The sequence below is a fragment of the Salvelinus alpinus genome, chromosome 11 (genome assembly GCF_045679555.1).
Source record: "Salvelinus alpinus chromosome 11, SLU_Salpinus.1, whole genome shotgun sequence".
NCBI classification, from domain to species: domain Eukaryota; kingdom Metazoa; phylum Chordata; class Actinopteri; order Salmoniformes; family Salmonidae; genus Salvelinus; species Salvelinus alpinus.
Window position 1 is genome coordinate 17,001,363 of NC_092096.1, and position 18,617 is coordinate 17,019,979.

The 18,617-nt window shown below is 46.2% G+C and overlaps 1 protein-coding gene across 15 annotated transcripts in view; it reads left to right on the plus strand.

Moving 5' to 3' along the window:
* wnk1b (WNK lysine deficient protein kinase 1b) overlaps positions 1 to 18,617 on the plus strand; it is a 179,230-nt gene that overhangs the window by 127,014 nt on the left and 33,599 nt on the right. For 11 of the 15 annotated variants that reach the window (XM_071331851.1, XM_071331841.1, XM_071331844.1 and 8 more), the window contains exons 10-17: positions 5,770 to 7,209; positions 9,095 to 9,181; positions 9,477 to 9,512; positions 11,851 to 11,976; positions 15,710 to 16,072; positions 16,520 to 16,599; positions 17,735 to 17,882; positions 18,370 to 18,486. In XM_071331851.1, the coding sequence (XP_071187952.1) occupies positions 5,770 to 7,209; positions 9,095 to 9,181; positions 9,477 to 9,512; positions 11,851 to 11,976; positions 15,710 to 16,072; positions 16,520 to 16,599; positions 17,735 to 17,882; positions 18,370 to 18,486 (2,397 nt within the window). The remainder of the gene's footprint in view (positions 1 to 5,769; positions 7,210 to 9,094; positions 9,182 to 9,476; positions 9,513 to 11,850; positions 11,977 to 15,709; positions 16,073 to 16,519; positions 16,600 to 17,734; positions 17,883 to 18,369; positions 18,487 to 18,617) is intronic. The other 4 variants (XM_071331847.1, XM_071331854.1, XM_071331855.1 and 1 more) reach the window with 4 other exon arrangements.

Here is an 18,617-nt window from a genome sequence, read left to right on the forward strand (position 1 = left end):
ATTAGCATTTCTGAACAGAATGATGCATGTTGGAGAAACCAAAGTCACTCAGAAGTAAACAAACTCCACGCTTTGAGTTTGATTCTTTGAGTTTGATTCTTTGAGTTTGATTCTTTGAGTTTGATTCTTTGAGTTTGATTCTTTGAGTTTGATTCTTTGAGTTTGATTCTTTGAGTTTGATTCTTTGAGTTTGATTCTTTAAGTTTGATTCTTTAAGTTTGATTCTTTAAGTTTGATTCTTTGAGTTTGATTCCTTTTTCCCCTCATACCTTCCACATTGCTGCGTCCTCAATTATACCATGCATCTCGTTCTAGTACAGTACCCCCCCTCCCCCAACCCATCACCCCCCAATCCCAACCAATCATTTATGGTACATATTATTCATAGTACTCATGTTGGTATTTCTCATTATTAGTGTTGTTTTGTTTGTATAGATATTAGGCAGTTAGTTGTGTAAGCTGTCAGGGCCTCCATCAATCCCATACTGTTTATTTTAGAGGTGCCATGCTGGTGTTTTTAGGCTCTCTGTCTGGCACACTGGGCAGTCACCTCAGCCAGCCATCACTCATCAGTGTCAGAAACACTGAATCACAAGCCTTGTTACTGGAGCCGACTCGGCCATCTCCATAGCGTCAGTGAATTATAGCTCACTAGACCTTCCTAAAGCTATGGAGCTGTCACCACAAACCATACACCTGATGCCATATGTTAGACTGAGATGTCCAAGCTGTTCAAGCTTATCAAGTATTGTTTGCATTCAACATGGATTACACATTAATTCCACCGTGTGTGTGTGTAGTCTTTGGTAAGCTTGCACAAAAATGTATTTGGCATCACAACCACAGCCACGTTAAATTCTGCAATCATTTTACCATTGTTTGGTTTTATTTGACCATCAAGTGCCATTACTTTACAGTGAATCAATCTGCTGAATGATAGTGGTAGAAGTGTTAAAATGGTATTGCCATTAGTCCTAAATGACATATTTGACCTTGAAACAATGCCCAGCTCCTGCTATTTTTACATCTGAATAAGCAAAAACACAGCTGTATATCAATAAAATCCAACCTGAAAAAGGCTTGTGGACTTGATATTTTGCGGTCCGTTCTTACGCGTTGTGTTTTTCATACTGAAAGATGGGATTGATTGGTGTGTCTATGCAGTCTGCTAAACTGCTGATGGGTTCTAAGTTTTGTGTCATTTGAGATTATTTTATGTCTTCCTCTTTGTCAATTTATTTATTGTGTGTTATCATCAAATGTTATGGTTCCCTGTGTGATATAAATCACATCACTTATTTTTTAGTAAATCCCTTTTAACCGCTGTACTATGTTGACCTGGTAAACATCTCATTGGATGTAAACAATGTGTTCACGAGTTCTACCAGCTATTCCTGGGCTGCAACAGAATTCACTTCTGGAAGGTTCCATCAACAAAGCTGTGATTTACTTTGAGAATGAGTTCATAGCCCTTCATCTCTTGAAAGCCCACACTGTGCTGGGCCTTGCCTTTTTAGTAGTATCCTCTGCCATATTATAGCCAGTGGCACAGTAACCAGTAGGCTTCACTAGACTATAACCAGTAACCAGTAGGCTTCACTAGACTATAACCAGTAACCAGTAGGCTTCACTAGACTATAACCAGTAGGCTTCACTAGACTATAACCAGTAGGCTTCACTAGACTATAACCAGTAGGCTTCACTAGACTATAACCAGTAGGCTTCACTAGACTATAACCAGTAACCAGTAGGCTTCACTAGACTATAACCAGTAACCAGTAGGCGTCACTAGACTATAACCAGTAGGCTTCACTAGACTATAACCAGTAGGGTTCACTAGACTATAACCAGTAGGCTTCACTAGACTATAACCAGTAGGCTTCACTAGACTATAACCAGTAGGCTTCACTAGACTATAACCAGTAGGCTTCACTAGACTATAACCAGTAGGCTTCACTAGACTATAACCAGTAGGCTTCACTAGACTATAACCAGTAGGCTTCACTAGACTATAACCAGTAGGCTTCACTAGACTATAACCATAACCAGTAGGCTTCACTAGACTATAACCAGTAGGCTTCACTAGACTATAACCAGTAGGCTTCACTAGACTATAACCAGTAGGCTTCACTAGACTATAACCAGTAGGCTTCACTAGACTATAACCAGTAGGCTTCACTAGACTATAACCAGTAGGCTTCACTAGACTATAACCAGTAGGCTTCACTAGACTATTACCAGTAGGCTTCACTAGACTATAACCAGTAGGCTTCACTAGACTATAACCAGTAACCAGTAGGCTTCACTAGACTATAACCAGTAGGCTTCACTAGACTATAACCAGTAGGCTTCACTAGACTATAACCAGTAGGCTTCACTAGACTATAACCAGTAACCAGTAGGCTTCACTAGACTATAACCAGTAGGCTTCACTAGACTATAACCAGTAGGCTTCACTAGACTATAACCAGTAGGCTTCACTAGACTATAACCAGTAGGCTTCACTAGACTATAACCAGTAGGCTTCACTAGACTATAACCAGTAGGCTTCACTAGACTATTACCAGTAGGCTTCACTAGACTATAACCAGTAGGCTTCACTAGACTATAACCAGTAGGCTTCACTAGACTATAACCAGTAGCCAGTAGGCTTCACTAGACTATATAAACAGAAGAATTGACGAGGCACAGATCAAATGTAAATGCAACATTGTAGAGCTGCTGTGGATGAATAAGGAACAGCTTCATCAACCCCCAAATCAACTGTTCCCTGACCACTCTTGGTGGAACATTGATTTATTTTTAGGCCATTGTGTAGAATCAGCAAGGTGAATGTGTCTGTGAATCATTGTACAGACAGAGCAGACTGCGCCTCTGGTACACTGGCATTGCCAAGTCCCCTGCCAGGCAGCTGGCTACCTAGCTATATTTAGTTTCCTGCAGCAGAGCAGTACACAGTCTGTGGCAGTGATTTTCCTTTCAGCCACACTATGATTTAGAACACTGTTTGCGTCTGAAATGGCACCCTATTCCCTATATAGTGCACTACGTCTGACCAGGAGCGTAGATCTATATAGGGAATAGGGTGCCATTTTGGACACGGACACTGGGATTGGTCTGAGGGTAAAATATCTTCTTAAATGCCCTAGATAGTGGTGCAATAACACTACATTGAATGGTTCTTATTCAGGAAGTGTTTCATTTTGAACAAAGCCGCAAGAAATAGATTAGAGCTGCTTTAGTGTTTTATTAGTCATCCTAGCTTGTTAATAAACACTTTAGATGACCTAGAAATGGCTCTAGTACTCACATCTCTAATTTGAGATTATAGATCACTTTTCCTTTTAATCAGTATTACTTACCTCTTATCTAACCTCTTTCTGTTCCCAATATGCTCTCGCCGGATTTTTTGAAACCTCTTTCTAACCTTCATACTCCCTTCTTCTAATGCCATGTGTCTTGTCTTTATTCCATAGTGTTTATCGTGTCCCGTGTTATCAGATCTTTAGATCTTTCAGCTCTGTTTGTCACCTCTGTTCACCTGTGTTTAGTTCACCTGTGTTTAGTTCACCTGTGTTTAGTTCACCTGTGTTCCATCCATTCTGTGGTTAATTGTCCTTCCCTCCTTCCTTCCGCCTGCAGCCTCTCTCACCACCTCCCCGCCACCGCGGCCGTAGCATGTCCGTTTGCGTCCCCTACTTTTCCTCCACCCCTCCTGCTCTGTCCTGCCTTCCCAACCGGCCCTCCACCTCTCCTCCGGTGCTCTCCGCCCCCCACTCCCCCTGCCGGGGGTCGGATGACGGCGACACGTTTGCGGGCCGGCTCTCCAAGGCCCTGGAGAGTGTCCTGCCCCTGCATTCCACCCCGCCTCGCCCACGGCAACAACGCCGAGCCAGCCTCCCGGCGGTGTTTGTCAGCCCTGTATGTTAGAGCATCTCTGGCCACAGAGTGGTGTGAACCAGGGTGTAGTCTGGTGGAGCTGGGACCGGAGCTCAGTAGGGCTGTCTATGGGTATCTGAAACAAGGAGGAGGAGAGACTAGGGGCAAAACAGTAGAGACATATAGAGAGACATAACAAATAGAGAACAGAAGATCAGATTATTGTGAATTTCATCTTTAATCCACTTTCAGATACCTGTGAGTGAACCCTGCTGTTCTTCGCTTCGGGCCTCTCGCCAGGTGCCCTGTGCTCACATTAAATACAGACTGCCTGGCACTTCCCTTACTCTCCTAGTGAGACTGGTCAGACTGCTGCTACAGTACACTTCTCTACCCTTCTAGTGAGACTGGTAGCTAAACTACACTTCCCTTCTAGTGAGACTGGTCAGACTGCTGATACAGTACACTTCTCTACCCTTCTAGTGAGACTGGTCAGACTGGTAGCTAAACTACCCTTCCCTCCTAGTGAGACTGGTCAGACTGGTAGCTAAACTACACTTCCCTTCTAGTGAGATTGGTCAGACTGCTAGCTACACCTCCCTTCCCTCCTAGTGAGATTGGTCAGACTGCTAGCTACACTTCCCTTCCCTCCTAGTGAGACTGGTCAGACTGCTAGCTACACTTCCCTTCCCTCCTAGTGAGACTGGTCAGACTGCTAGCTACACTACACTTCCCTTCCCTCCTAGTGAGACTGGTCAGACTGCTAGCTACACTACACTTCCCTTCCCTCCTAGTGAGACTGGTCAGACTGCTAGCTACACTACACTTCCCTTCCCTCCTAGTGAGACTGGTCAGACTGCTAGCTACACTACACTTCCCTTCCCTCCTAGTGAGACTGGTCAGACTGCTAGCTACACTACACTTCCCTTCCCTCCTAGTGAGACTGGTCAGACTGCTGCTATAGTACACTACCCTTCCCTCCTAGTGAGACTGGTCAGACTGCTAGCTACACTACACTTCCCTCCCCTCCTAGTGAGACTGGTCAGACTGCTGCTATAGTACACTTCCCTTCCCTCCTAGTGAGACTGGTCAGACTGCTAGCTACACTACACTTCCCTTCCCTCCTAGTGAGACTGGTCAGACTGCTAGCTACACTACACTTCCCTTCCCTCCTAGTGAGACTGGTCAGACTGCTAGCTACACTACACTTCCCCAATATGAACAACAACTCAAACAACACTTTAATTTGTCATCTCAGCCCATTTTACTGGAGTCACAAAACACAATATGAGATGTAAACTAGATTGAACTATTGAGTACATTCAGTCAGATCTATGTACAGTAGTTGGTGTGGTCACCTGTTTTATCCAGGAATCCACTAAAGTCTTCATTAAGCTGCAGGTACAAGTTCAATTAGCATGAACATCATTCACTGTCAGCTTCAAAGGTTTAAACCCCCCAAAATACACATCATGTAATATAATGTAATGACTTTATCATCATGCTAGATAGTTTTGTATATAAGGTGCAGTTTATAGTTAACCATTTCATTTCACAGTAGCAGCAGTCTGTTGACCTAAAAGGAAGCCGTCTTTGCCACATCTGCATTTAATTCCATACCTAGAAGCTATTATACTGACTGTCTGTCTGTACCTTCATCTTTTGGTTAAGTTCTTCGTTGGTTTCTTTGCTAGGTTCTTGACTTTCTTTATCCGTTGCAGGGATTAATGCATTAGCAGAAATATATAGCACTGCTATCTCTCTTGTTCTCTTTTGATATACCTCTTCACCCTCTTCTCTCTTTCTATCTCTCTGAATACTACAGTATATAACGGTGCTTCTCTCCCTCATGAAGATGATGCATCTATCTATAATCTTATGTCACTTCAGCCGCAGTCTGTGACTCACCAGTACAGCAGTGGAGGAGGAGTCTGGGCCTCAGCAGGCCTTCCGGACCCCACGCCGCCTCTCTTTCTCCCCTCCATCCTGGAGCGCCCCGTCTCCTTCTCACCGCCGCCTGCCTGCCCTCCCTCCAAGGCCTACAACGCCCAACGCCGCAAGAGCACGTCTATCTTGGAGGCCCATACGCGCCACTTCCAGCCTGCCTACCCACGCTATGCCAGCAGCCTGCACCCCTACCACCCGGGGATGGAGGGGCTGGGTGTGGGTGGAGGAGGAGGAGGAGTGGATGGACACCTGGGAGTGGATCCCTCGTCCCTCTTCATGGTGCCTGGCTACGGTGCTCCGAGGCTGGGGTCATTAGGAGAGCCCATGCACCAGCACCTCCAAGGGCAGTCCCTCCAGGACCCTCTGTACGGGTACAAGGACGTGAGGGCGGAGCAGCAGGAGGAGGTGGTGGAGGCTGTGCGGAGGCTGAGTCTGAACCAGGCAGCGTTGCTGGATCACTTCGAGGCCATGGCCTATGGGGGCTACCCCATGACTGCTCACCAGATCAACCAGATCAGCTTCCACCAGCAGATGCAGGCTGCGGCAGCCGCCAGCCTGGCCGTGTACGACCCTCCACAGCCGGCCTACGCCCAGACCTACCACCCCCACATGCAGAGTCACATGCGCCTCACCCACAGCCCCATCCCTCAGCTGCCACCCATGAGCACCTTGGGCCCGCAGGCCTCGGGTACTACCGATGGGTACCAGCTGCAGCACTCCGCCTCCTTCCCCCAGTCCGCTCCTCCAGTCATGGAGCCCCCGCAAGGCAGCGTGTTCGAGTTCCACGTCCAAAACATGGCTACTGCAGCGGCCGCCGCTGGGGCCGACTCTGGCGTGCTGGCCTCTAGACTGTACCGGGCTCGCCGCGGCTCCATGGACCTCAACCTGGAGGAGCAGGGGGGACCAGGAGGACAGTCAGGGGGGTCTGGGACCTACAGCCGCCTGCAGCCAGTCACTGAGGAACTCTACAGCTACGTCAGCCCTGAGATGCCTCTCCCTCCCGGGAGCCTGTTACTGCACCAGGGTCAGAAGGACTGCAGCCCAGAACCTTCCAGTGACTCAATGGCCTCTGACTGTGGAGAGTTCCACTCTCCTCCGCCCCAGTTCGGGGCCGCCTCTGCTGCCCAGTCCATCCCACACACCTTCTACGGGGCGGAGGCCGGGGGGAGGGACACCACCGCAGAGGGCCAGGGAGTGGGCCACCCCCCCAGCCAGCAGACCTTTCTGTTTGTGCCTACGTCCGAGTCCCTTGGGCGTCAGTCCCCTGGGCGTCAGTCCTCTCACGTCAACATACTACACACCACCTGGGCCCGACAGACGAACGTCCAACCCGACCTGTCGTACCAGGAGTTTCCTCTGGCCGTGCAGGGAAACCCTGGGCTGGTACTTAGACCATCACTCTCTTATTCCATAGCAACCCTCAGCCGTCTACCCTCCACACCAACCCTGTCTTTATCACTTACCTGATTCACTTTGTTTCCTGGTTGTGGTTTTAACCCTTTCCAGCCATGACTTCCTACACTCAAAGGTCCTTTTTAGGAGGTGCTAGTCTTCAGGAAACAATTAGAGACCTGCTGTTTAAACCCCCTAGTTCTGTTGACGGTGTGTTCTCTTATCACCTACGCAATTATATGTATCGGTCTCTTAGAGTAAGTAAGATTTTGTATGTATGTTCATATATGTAATTATATGGATAAATGTGTGTTTGTATTGGTATACAGTGAGGTAGAACTGCATATTGTACATACGAATCCAAAGTCGAATTGGGCCTTATTTAATATTCATAAACACCAAATTGTCAAGACACTGGGATTGGGATAATTGTTGTGAGTAATAATCACACACTTGTTGCCACATGGCTTTGAGGATTTGTATGATCCAACACACAAACATACAACAAACATGGGGTTTAGACCGGTTTAACTGTTCACCTGAAGCTTACATTATTTACATCATAAAAATGTTTCTTTAATTTTTCAACTATATTTTCAAATAGTTTATTTAATTGTAACTGTTTGTGCAGTAGCTCTGTCTAGTTGGCTGGAAATGGTTAAAACTGTATTTCTATCATTTATTATCTGTTGCCAAGGACACCAATCCCAGTAACAGTTCTATTGGACGTGTTGCTGCACGTCATGTGCCATATAATCAGCTAGTGACCAATAGGACGACTTTACACTCAGCTGGTATCCAAGATAAATACTTTACACTCGGGTCAGAATTCATCCATTAACCCTTAGAATGCTGACATCATCAGTCATCCCCCAGCCTTTTGTTCTGAGCAGCGCTCTTCTTCCTCGCTGCTTTTTATGGTTTTATTTTGCAATTTTATTTGTTTTTATTTTCATCTGTACTTCTTCCTACGTAATGCTTTCCGCTCCTAAAGCCTCTTGTTTTCAGTGGTAATGTCCTGAGAACAGGGGATGGCAAGGTAGGTGGTCAGCCTAGTGCAACTATACTTGTGTGAGCTCACTCTCTAGTGAGTGGTTGAGCTGAGCTTGGGAACAAGTATACTTGTCTGCAGCCTTCTAAGGGTACTTCTTAGGGTTGGTTCAGAAGCTAAATGCAATCATTACATGGAATGTAAAGGGTTTCAATCAACCAGCAACAACAAGAAAAAACAGGTTTTATTTGAGTTTTTTCTAAATCTATTTAAAGGACACAACCTGCTTCTTCTATGTGCTCTGTTGAGCAATAACATTCACGATGTAATGAGTCATCTAGGAGCCCTGCCTCGTGCATGAAGCCTACTCACTCCCCCCAACTGACCCAGCAGTGGACTGTGTTACCTGTTATAGTTACCTGTGGATGTGAGGTGTACATGCATACACAAGGAGTCTTGGAGATTCTCTGGAGAGTCAGAGAGGGGATGCTTTGTGTATGTACAGTACAGTAAAGTGAGCCAAAGCTCAGGCTAGAATACAGTACTGTGCTGTACAGTGAGCCAAAGCTCAGGCTAGAATACAGTACTGTGCTGTACAGTGAGCCAAAGCTCAGGCTAGAATACAGTACTGTACAGTACAGTGAGCCAAAGCTCAGGCTAGAATACAGTACTGTACAGTACAGTGAGCCAAAGCTCAGGCTAGAATACAGTACTGTACAGTACAGTGAGCCAAAGCTCAGGCTAGAATACAGTACAGTGCAGTATGTCCAAAAGTCACAAATAGATCCTAATTCACGTTTTGTTTTCTCTCTTGTGTCCTCCATATTTCTATCTCCCTCCATATTGTCTCTCCATCTCCTCATCTATCTCTCTATCCTATTGAAGCAGGTGCAGCAGGTCCCAACCTCCCAGCCCAACACTGGACACCCTCTGGCCCCCAACTCCCAGCCAGTCCCCATCGCCCACCAACAAGTAAGGCCCTCTCTCTCCTCAGGCCTCTATGAGGACGTCCTAATTCCTTACCAAAGGGGAACGTTGAGACATTGCCAGTGTGGATAAGGGCCGACTTGTACACATCCTCCACACCAATCCTCTCTCTCCTGTTGTGTTCAGAGTACAGGTGCATCGTCATGGCAGCCAGACGGTGTTTTTGTTTTGATTTGGTCTGTGTGTTTTTAATCTTGAGGACAGTATTGTCTCCTGTGTGGTGTGAAAGCTGTGGCGTGGCCCCTGTGGTGCCTCTCTCACACTGTGTTGTCTGTTTTAGCATGGAGGTTACTACGTCACAGCGATCCCTCCGCAGGTAGACAAACAACACATTCTACGTTGATATGAGCACCTCTCTCGCACACGCACTGTCTGCTTTATCTCTCGGGTCTCCTGGCTTTTCCCTTTTCTCCAATCCAACATTTAATTTCCTGCTGTCTCACGAACACACAGAACTGTAAGTGAAATGGCTGTGATGTGTATTTGCCTACAGTATAGCAGGGGTGAAAGTAGATGTAATGTCTTCCTGGTACAGAGGCCTCCTGTGTGTGAGCACGCACTTGTTTTTTATGGGCCTAATCATAGAAGGACAGATAGGATCTCTATGGGCCTAATCACAGAAGGACAGATAGCATCTCTATGGGCCTAATCATAGAAGGACATATAGGATCTCTATGGGCCTAATCATAGAAGGACATATAGCATCTCTATGGGCCTAATCATAGAAGGACATATAGCATCTCTATGGGCCTAATCATAGAAGGACATATAGCATCTCTATGGGCCTAATCATAGAAGGACATATAGCATCTCTATGGGCCTAATCATAGAAGGACATATAGCATCTCTATGGGCCTAATCATAGAAGGACATATAGCATCTCTATGGGCCTAATCATAGAAGGACATATAGCATCTCTATGGGCCTAATCACAGAAGGACATATAGCATCTCTATGGGCCTAATCATAGAAGGACAGATAGCATCTCTATGGGCCTAATCATGGAAGGACATATAGCATCTCTATGGGACTAATAGTATTGATTTGTCGTTTAACTTTTCAATGTATTAGCCTGCCTTTTTAATGTGGCATTAACACAGCCAGTCATGATGTTTTCATCTGATTGTCAAACAGTTACTTGAAAAGGCTCATTTAGGCTATGTTACTCAGGGGGGGGGGGGGGATAGTTAGACCTCATTTACATATTTTCACCTTATAATTTCCGACATTTGGTAAATTATTTGTTCGTCAACTTGTGTCTGTAATTAGATACATGCAGCTTCTCTTCTGTCATGACTTGATGCTCGTCCAGAATATTAAATAAAGCCCTGCTCACCAGAATAATACAATACATGGATAGAATGATCAATGCATCAGCAACAGTCTACAGTAGTTGACATCGGTAAAGTTGTTCCTTTCATTTCCTCTTCTCACGCGCAGCGAGGACGTTTAGGGACCAACGGGGATTTTCCAAATGACATCAGTTTGAACGGTTTTTAAAGAAATTAGAAGCTGTGAAAAAGATCCAACATGTTTCTGATAGTATTTCAGTTCATCTTGATGGGTATTTTATGTGGTTGAAAATGAAATACCTTCAGCTTTTATGTCGCTGAAAGAAATTGTACGTTTAGACTACACAACAGTTCCCTAAGCATCACTCCTCTTCCTGAAACAAAATTAACATTTGGTTGAAATTTTACTCAGAGGAACACTTAATTCTACATTCAGTGTCCATACTTTAGTTGCTATTCTAACTATCAGGCTACTCCACTCTAAGATAATTCCGGCATCCATACCGTTTGTTAAAAGCAAAGAGACTTACCTGACACCGAAAAGTGTTTCGGTGATTGTCATAATTCGGCCTAGAAAAGTCTTGTAACCTGAATTTGATGCTTACTCTGCTGTCCGCCTGCGTCATGGTCTCTGCCACTCATCTCTGCCTTATTAAAATGTCAGTGTTATCCTCGAACCACTCTGCATTTTGGAGTCTATTGGCAAATTTTTGATGTGACTGACATGATAGATAGATTCCAAGAAAACTGTAGGCTTATTACACTGTTTTTTAACTATTGTGATAGACTCACGTTCTAACGGTACGGCGTACCCCCTCTTTCTTTTGCCGGTACTCTGTACTGGACGGTTCCGTCTTCCCTTCACGCCTATAGAATATGTTAATAAGATGAGCTGTAGGTTAAGCCTGTGCACTGTGTGTGTCATTGCTTTTCGTCAAGTCACAAGGTAAGTTGGCCGCACGCCAGAGAAATGTTTTTGCATTCGATGGGAATGTTTTCCCCCAAGGCAAATTGTAGCATCAAATTGTAGCATAAGTAGATGTGATTGATAGGTTCAACTGTTTAATTACAGTGAGATAATGGGGGTGTTTTTTGCTATGAAGCTCTACTGATATGTGTCAAGTACGCATATGGTCTTAAAGAGACAGTTCACTCAAAGTTTGCAGATATTTTTATTTAACATGATTGTGCTTATCTTTTCCATCCGTGTGATTGAGGCTGGTGTGGGGCATAGACTCATCTCAACATTAGACTTTTGACGTCAACAACATCTGACAAACTTAGGGAACTGTCCCTTTTAACTTTGCTGTGTACGTCTAGTCATGAGTTGACTGTGTCTCTCTCTCTCCCTCTCTCCTCCAGACCCCCCTGCAGGCCTCTCTCCCCCCCACCCAGCCCATGGTCTCTCAGCCGCAGCAGCAGGCAGGCAGCACCGTGGTACAGAGCCCCTCTCAGACCCAGCTACCCCCTGGACCACAGCCCACACAGGTAAGGGACCAATGCATACATACACATAGAGTGCACATGCAAACACTGGCACTTAACCACACGCTGTGCACACATTTCATATCACACACACACCGTAATCAAGTTAGAGTGAGGGTCCCCAAAACCAAACAGGTAACAGACTCATGCATTCATATTCCGTCAGATACTGTATGCATTCATACAGACACATTTTACACAAGCCCACATATAAACTCAGCACAAAAAGAAACGGCCCTTTTTCAGGACCCTGTCTTTCAAAGATAATTTGTAAAAATCAAAATAACTTCACAGATCTTCATTGTAAAGGGTTTAAACACTGTTTCCCGTGCTTGTTCAATGAACCTACAAGACGGTAGGCAGTTAATGAACCTACAGACGGTAAAAGCCTACAGACGGTCGGCAGTTAAGGTCACAGTTATGAAAACTTAGAACACTAAAGAGGCATTTCTACTGACTCTGAAAAACACCAAAAGAAAGATGCCCAGGGTCCCTGCTCATCTGCATGAATGTGCCTTAGGCATGCTGCAAAGACGCATGAGGACTGCGGATGTGGCCAGGGCAATACATTGCAATGTCCGGACTGTGAGATGCCTAAGACAGCGCTACAGGGAGACAGGACGGATAGCTGATCGTCCTCGCAGTGGCAGACCACGTGTAACAACACCTGCACAGGATCGGTACATCCGAACATCACACCGGCGGGACAGGTACAGGATGACAACAACAACTGCCCGAGTTACACCAGGAATGCACAAGCCCTCCCTCAGTGCTCAGACTGTCCGCATTAGGCTGAGAGAGGCTGTACCGAGGGTTTGTAGGCCTGTTGTAAGGCAGGTCCTCACCAAACATCACTGGCAACAACGTCACCTATGGGCATAAACCCACCGTCGCTGGACCAGACAGGACTGGCAAAAAGTGCTCTTCACTGACGAGTCGCAGTTTTGTCTCACCAGGGGTGATGGTCGGATTCGCATTTATCCTCGAAGGCCTGTGCTCTGGAGCGGGATCGATTTGGAGGTGGAGGGTCCATCATGGTCTGGGGCGGTGTGTCACAGCAGCATCGGACTGAGCTTGTTGTCATTGCAGGCAATCTCAACGCTGTGCGTTACAGGGAAGACATCCTCCCTCATGTGGCCAGCGAAGAGCCCGGATCTCAATCCCATTGAGCACGTCTGGGACCTGTTGGATCGGAGGGTGAGGGTTAGGGCCATCCCCCCAGAAATGTCCGGGAACTTGCAGGTGCCTTGGTGGAAGAGTGGGGTAACATCTCACAGCAAGAACTGGCAAATCTGGTGCAGTCCATAAGGAGATGCACTGCAGTACTTAATGCAGCTGGTGGCCACACCAGATACTGACTGTTACTTTTCAGGGACACATTATTCCATTTCGGTTAGTCACATGTCTGTGGAACTTATTCAGTTTATGTCTCAGTTGTTGAATCTTATGTTCTTACAAATATTTACACGTTAAGTTTGCTGAAAATAAACGCAGTTGACAGTGAGAGGACATTTCTTTTTTTGCTGAGTTTAGCACAGCCCCCTGAGCCAGTGTGTTTACCTAAACCCATGGATGGGTCAACTGAAGGCCAGTGTGTTTACCTAAACCCATAGATGGGTCCACTGAAGGCCTACCAGAGTTGGTCTGAACCAAGTCAGTAACACAAACCCAAACCTCCATCAATTATTCAGCAATCGATGGAAAACCTTCAGGGCCATTGGTTACGTGATTAGGAGTTTACTTTTCTCAGTCATATGAATAGAGGTATTAGTTATAGTGATGTTTTACTACATTAGGGGTACAAACATGAACTTCCATCGCCTTCAAAGTCCAACAACTTTGCCAAAATAAACCAAACACTCACAAAAGCCAATGTCAAAATAAACCAACCCCTTATGAAACCGATTCAGTATGTACTACAACGTCGTTAACTAACTCATGTCCATTGTGGTAAGTATTACACAACCGTCTCTTTTAAATAATACTGATATTCTCTTTCTATGGAGTATAATCTGTTCTGTTTCTTGTTAACACTTTTTAACATTCACATTTCTTACTTCAGTTTTCCATCCTTGCTTTCTTTCTGTTTTTATTCCATTGACTTTCTCACTCTTTCATCCACTCACTACACTTCTATGACATGCTGCTTGGTCTGCCTGCCCTGGCCTGGCCTGCCTGCCTGCCCTGGCCTGCCTTCCCTGGTCTGGTCTGTCTGGTCTGCCTGCCTTCCCTGGTCTGTCTGGTCTGCCTGCCTTCCCTGGCCTGCCTTCCCTGGTCTGGTCTGTCTGGTCTGCCTGCCTTCCCTGGTCTGTCTGGTCTGCCTGCCTGCCCTGGCCTGTCTGGTCTGTCTGGTCTGCCTGCCTTCCCTGGTCTGTCTGGTCTGCCTGCCTTCCCTGGTCTGTCTGGTCTGTCTGTATGCATGGTTGGTGGTCTTCAGCTGTGTGCTAGTGAGCTGGGCGCTTCTGTTATGTCCCCTTCACCCAGCTTAGAACACCTCTACTATCTCTACCAGGCACACCAGCTAGCTCTGGTCCAGGTACCACTCACTATGCTGTTATAGCTAGCTCTGGTCCAGGTACCACTCACTGGGCTGTTGTTATAGCTAGCTCTGGTCCAGGTACCACTCACTATGCTGTTATAGCTAGCTCTGGTCCAGGTACCACACTGGGCTGTTATTATAGCTAGCTCTGGTCCAGGTACCACTCACTATGCTGTTGTTATAGCTAGCTCTGGTCCAGGTACCACTCACTGGGCTGTTGTTATAGCTAGCTCTGGTCCAGGTAACACTCACTGGGCTGTTGTTATAGCTAGCTCTGGTCCAGGTACCACTCACTGTGCTGTTATTATAGCTAGCTCTGGTCCAGGTACCACTCACTATGCTGTTGTTATAGCTAGCTCTGGTCCAGGTACCACTCACTGGGCTGTTGTTATAGCTAGCTCTGGTCCAGGTACCACTCACTGTGCTGTTGTTATAGCTAGCTCTGGTCCAGGTACCACTCACTGTGCTGTTGTTATAGCTAGCTCTGGTCCAGGTACCACTCACTGTGCTGTTGTTATAGTGCTGGTCCTCACTAGGGTGGTAGAACGTGTTTATGTGTGTGACTATACGTGTGTCCATTTCCATTAGTATCAGCTGTCCTCACTCAGTATCGCTTGTGTTGTTGTTTGGGCCCCAGTAGAACAGTATCTGTCCTTCAGTGTCGTCTGTGTTTGTTGATAAATGTGAATTGAGGTCTAATGGACGGCCATGGCTGTTCCATTAGAGTCCATGTTAGTGACCAACAGCATGATGTCACCGCAGGCGTGTTGTACCACTGAGTGGAGAGGGCCTCATAAGGTGTCCTGTCCACACCTTAGCTTTGTTCTCACAGTGCAGTTGAACCAGTTGAACCTGCGGTTTGACATTTGACATCCGGTTTCATGCCATTTGTGAGAAACATCGTGTTTGGTCGCATGTTGTTGTGGTGCGTGGCTTTGTGTGTTGACGTTGTTTGTTTAGTGGTTGTATGCACAGTGTTAAATTCTGTCACACCCACCATTCACACTCTTATCCCCTTGAGTTTTGTTCCTTCAGTCACCCTTTAGTCAACCACCAACATAATATCCATCCCATAGAAGTAGACTTACTATTTCTATCATCCATAATCCGCCCACTCCAACCTAGTTCCCATGACCCTTCGTTACCCTAGCCAGTCCTGACCTGACCCGCCCCTTGCTCTCCTCCTCCCGCCCCCAGCCTTGCAGTATGGCTCCACCTCCCTCCTCAATGGGGCTCGTCTCTGTGGCACAGATGGCCTTCAATCAGCCCTCGGTCCCGGTTACTGCAGCTGCAGCCCAAGGGGCGGTGTCACCCATGCAGCCGACCCCTGGGGGAGCCCTGGTGTCCCCACAGAGCCCTATAGCAGCTGCAGCCTTACCTCTGCCTCCTGGGGCTCATCCTCTACCTGGTTCTGTATCTGTACCCACTCATCCACCGCCGGCGCCCCCGGCCTCCCCTATGCCGCCCCAAATGATGCCTACTCAGCCGCCGGTCGTTGTGGTGCCCGTCATCAGCGTAGCCAGCACCTCCCCAGAGCCGCCAGGAGATGCCCAGCCCCAGGTACCTGTGGTCAGCCAAACCCCCTTCGTCATGTCCCCCCTGCCTGGTCGTATGGATGATGGAGAGTAGTTCTTTGACCATAGCTGGTTTGCGTGTTTCCTTGACTGTATGTTTGGTATTTAAGTCCTGAGTTGGTTGTGGATTTGTCTAGTCATATATTTTATGTTTACAAGTAGCTAGATGTGGATGAAACATTCTGGACATAGATGCCGTCAAACATTTTGTTATGGTGGGGTTAGTACTTTCAGACCTACAAGGGAGCCGACTCATATTTCTTTATACTGCTACTCTCACATGCTTTTAAGTGTCATATTCTGCCTCTTTTTAACCTCAATACCTTCTGAAGCCTTTCATCTCCAAAGACCACACTACTTTCCACTCTCGTTATTGTATAACAAGTTTCACACAGTTCTCTGACCCTTTGTTGTCCTGTACTGTGTGTTCCAGCCCTCTCAGACTGCTCCTCATCCTTTGTCATTGGAACAGTCACAGTTACAACCACCACAAGTGCCCTCGTCCATGGAGAGGTAAGATACATGTTTAACTGATGGTAAAGATATACAAATCGAGATTTAAGTGAGAGGGTAAAGTATTTGATCCCGTGCTGATTTTGTACGTTTGCCCACTGACAAAGAAATGATCAGTCTATAATTTTCTTGGGGTCATAGGCAGCATTCCTCCTCCTCCAAACACAGCGAGTTGAGTTGATGCCAAAGAGCTCCATGTTGGTCTCATCTGACCACAACACTTTCACCCAGTTGTCCTCTGAATCATTCAGATGTTCATTGGCAAACTTCAGACGGGCATGTATATGTGCTTTCTTGAGCAGGGGGACCTTGCGGGCGCTGCAGGATTTCAGTCCTTCACGGCGTAGTGTGTTACCAATTGTTTTCTTGGTGACTATGGTCCCAGCTGCCTTGAGCTCATTGACAAGATCCTCCCGTGTAGTTCTGGGCTGATTCCTCATCGTTCTCATGAGGTGAGGTGAGATCTTGCATGGAGCACCAGGCCGAGGGAGATTGACAGTTCTTTTGTGTTTCTTCCATTTGCGAATAATCGCACCAACTGTTGTCCCCTTCTCACCAAGCTGCTTGGCGATGGTCTTGTAGCCCATTCCAGCCTTGTGTAGCTTTACAATCTTGTCCCTGACATCCTTTTAGAGCTCTTTGGTCTTGGCCATGGTGGAGAGTTTGGAATCTGATTGATTGATTGCTTCTGTGGACAGGTGTCTTTTATACAGGTAACAAGCTGATTTTAGGAGCACTCCCTTTAAGAGTGTGCTCCTAATCTCAGCTCGTTACCTGTATAAAGACACCTGGGAGCCAGAAATCTTTCTGATTGAGAGGGGGTCAAATACTTATTTCCCTCATTAAAATGCAAATCAATTTCTAACATTTTTGACATGCGTTTTTCAGGATTTTTTTGTTGTTATTCTGTCTCTCACTGTTCAAATAAACCTACCATTAAAATTATAAACGGATCATTTCTTTGTCAGTGGGCAAACGTACAAAATCAGCAGGGGATCAAATACTTCTTTCCCTCACTGTATAAGAAATGGGAAAGATATCTCTAATTTTATAATTAGTCATGGTTGTTGGGCATATGATCTCGTTCTCATTCTTCAGATCATGAATTTTAACGGTGTTTGTGTGTCTCACTCAGCGGTCACTCTGACGTGGCGTCCGGTCTGAGCGACGGAAATGATGGAGGCAGACAAGAGGGGCGCTCCATCAAGCGACACCAGCGCCGGTCCGTACGGAGTCGTTCTCGTACCGACAAGATTGGCAAAGCAAAGTTGAATGTACTAAATGTAAGAGTCAGCCCAAGGGGAAATTACCGATATATACTACATGAAACATTATTTTTCATTAGTGTGTTTAGCACCTGTAATAAGCCTGTTATTTTTGTTTATATTATAGGCCTACCTATTATAAACTTTGATTTACATAACCTTTTAATTGCCCTAGCCTTTGCATTGTGCTCGGTGCTCTTGTCTCCCACCATCTGAAATAGTTTTTCATTCAGTTCAATAAGCTTTTTTTTCTTGGAAAGTGTTCTCTAATTGGAGCATACAGCATCTGATTAATGTCTGTCTCTGGTGTGTAACTCCCTGTACTGATACCTGCCTATCTGAGTTCCCTGGCACAGCATCGTTCAGGCCCTACTGATTAGACAGACCGACACAGAGCCATTCAAACAGGCCGTGTGATTTCTGTCGATAAATCTGAAGAGCTGCTCTCTCATCTTTTCATTTCATCCACATCTTATTCTGGCCTCTGTTCCTTTGTTTTTCCCAGATATCCAACATGGGCGACAGGGTAGCAGAGTGCCAGTTGGAAACGCACAACAGAAAGATGGTGACGTTTAAGTTTGATCTGGACGGAGATAACCCAGAGGAAATAGCACAGATTATGGTAACTACAGAAAAGAATACGAGCACACTCCCTCCCTCTTTTCTCTCTCTCGCTGTCTCTCTCTCTCGCTGTCTCTCTCTCTCGCTGTCTCTCTCTCTCGCTGTCTCTCTCTCTCTTGCTGCCCCTCCCTC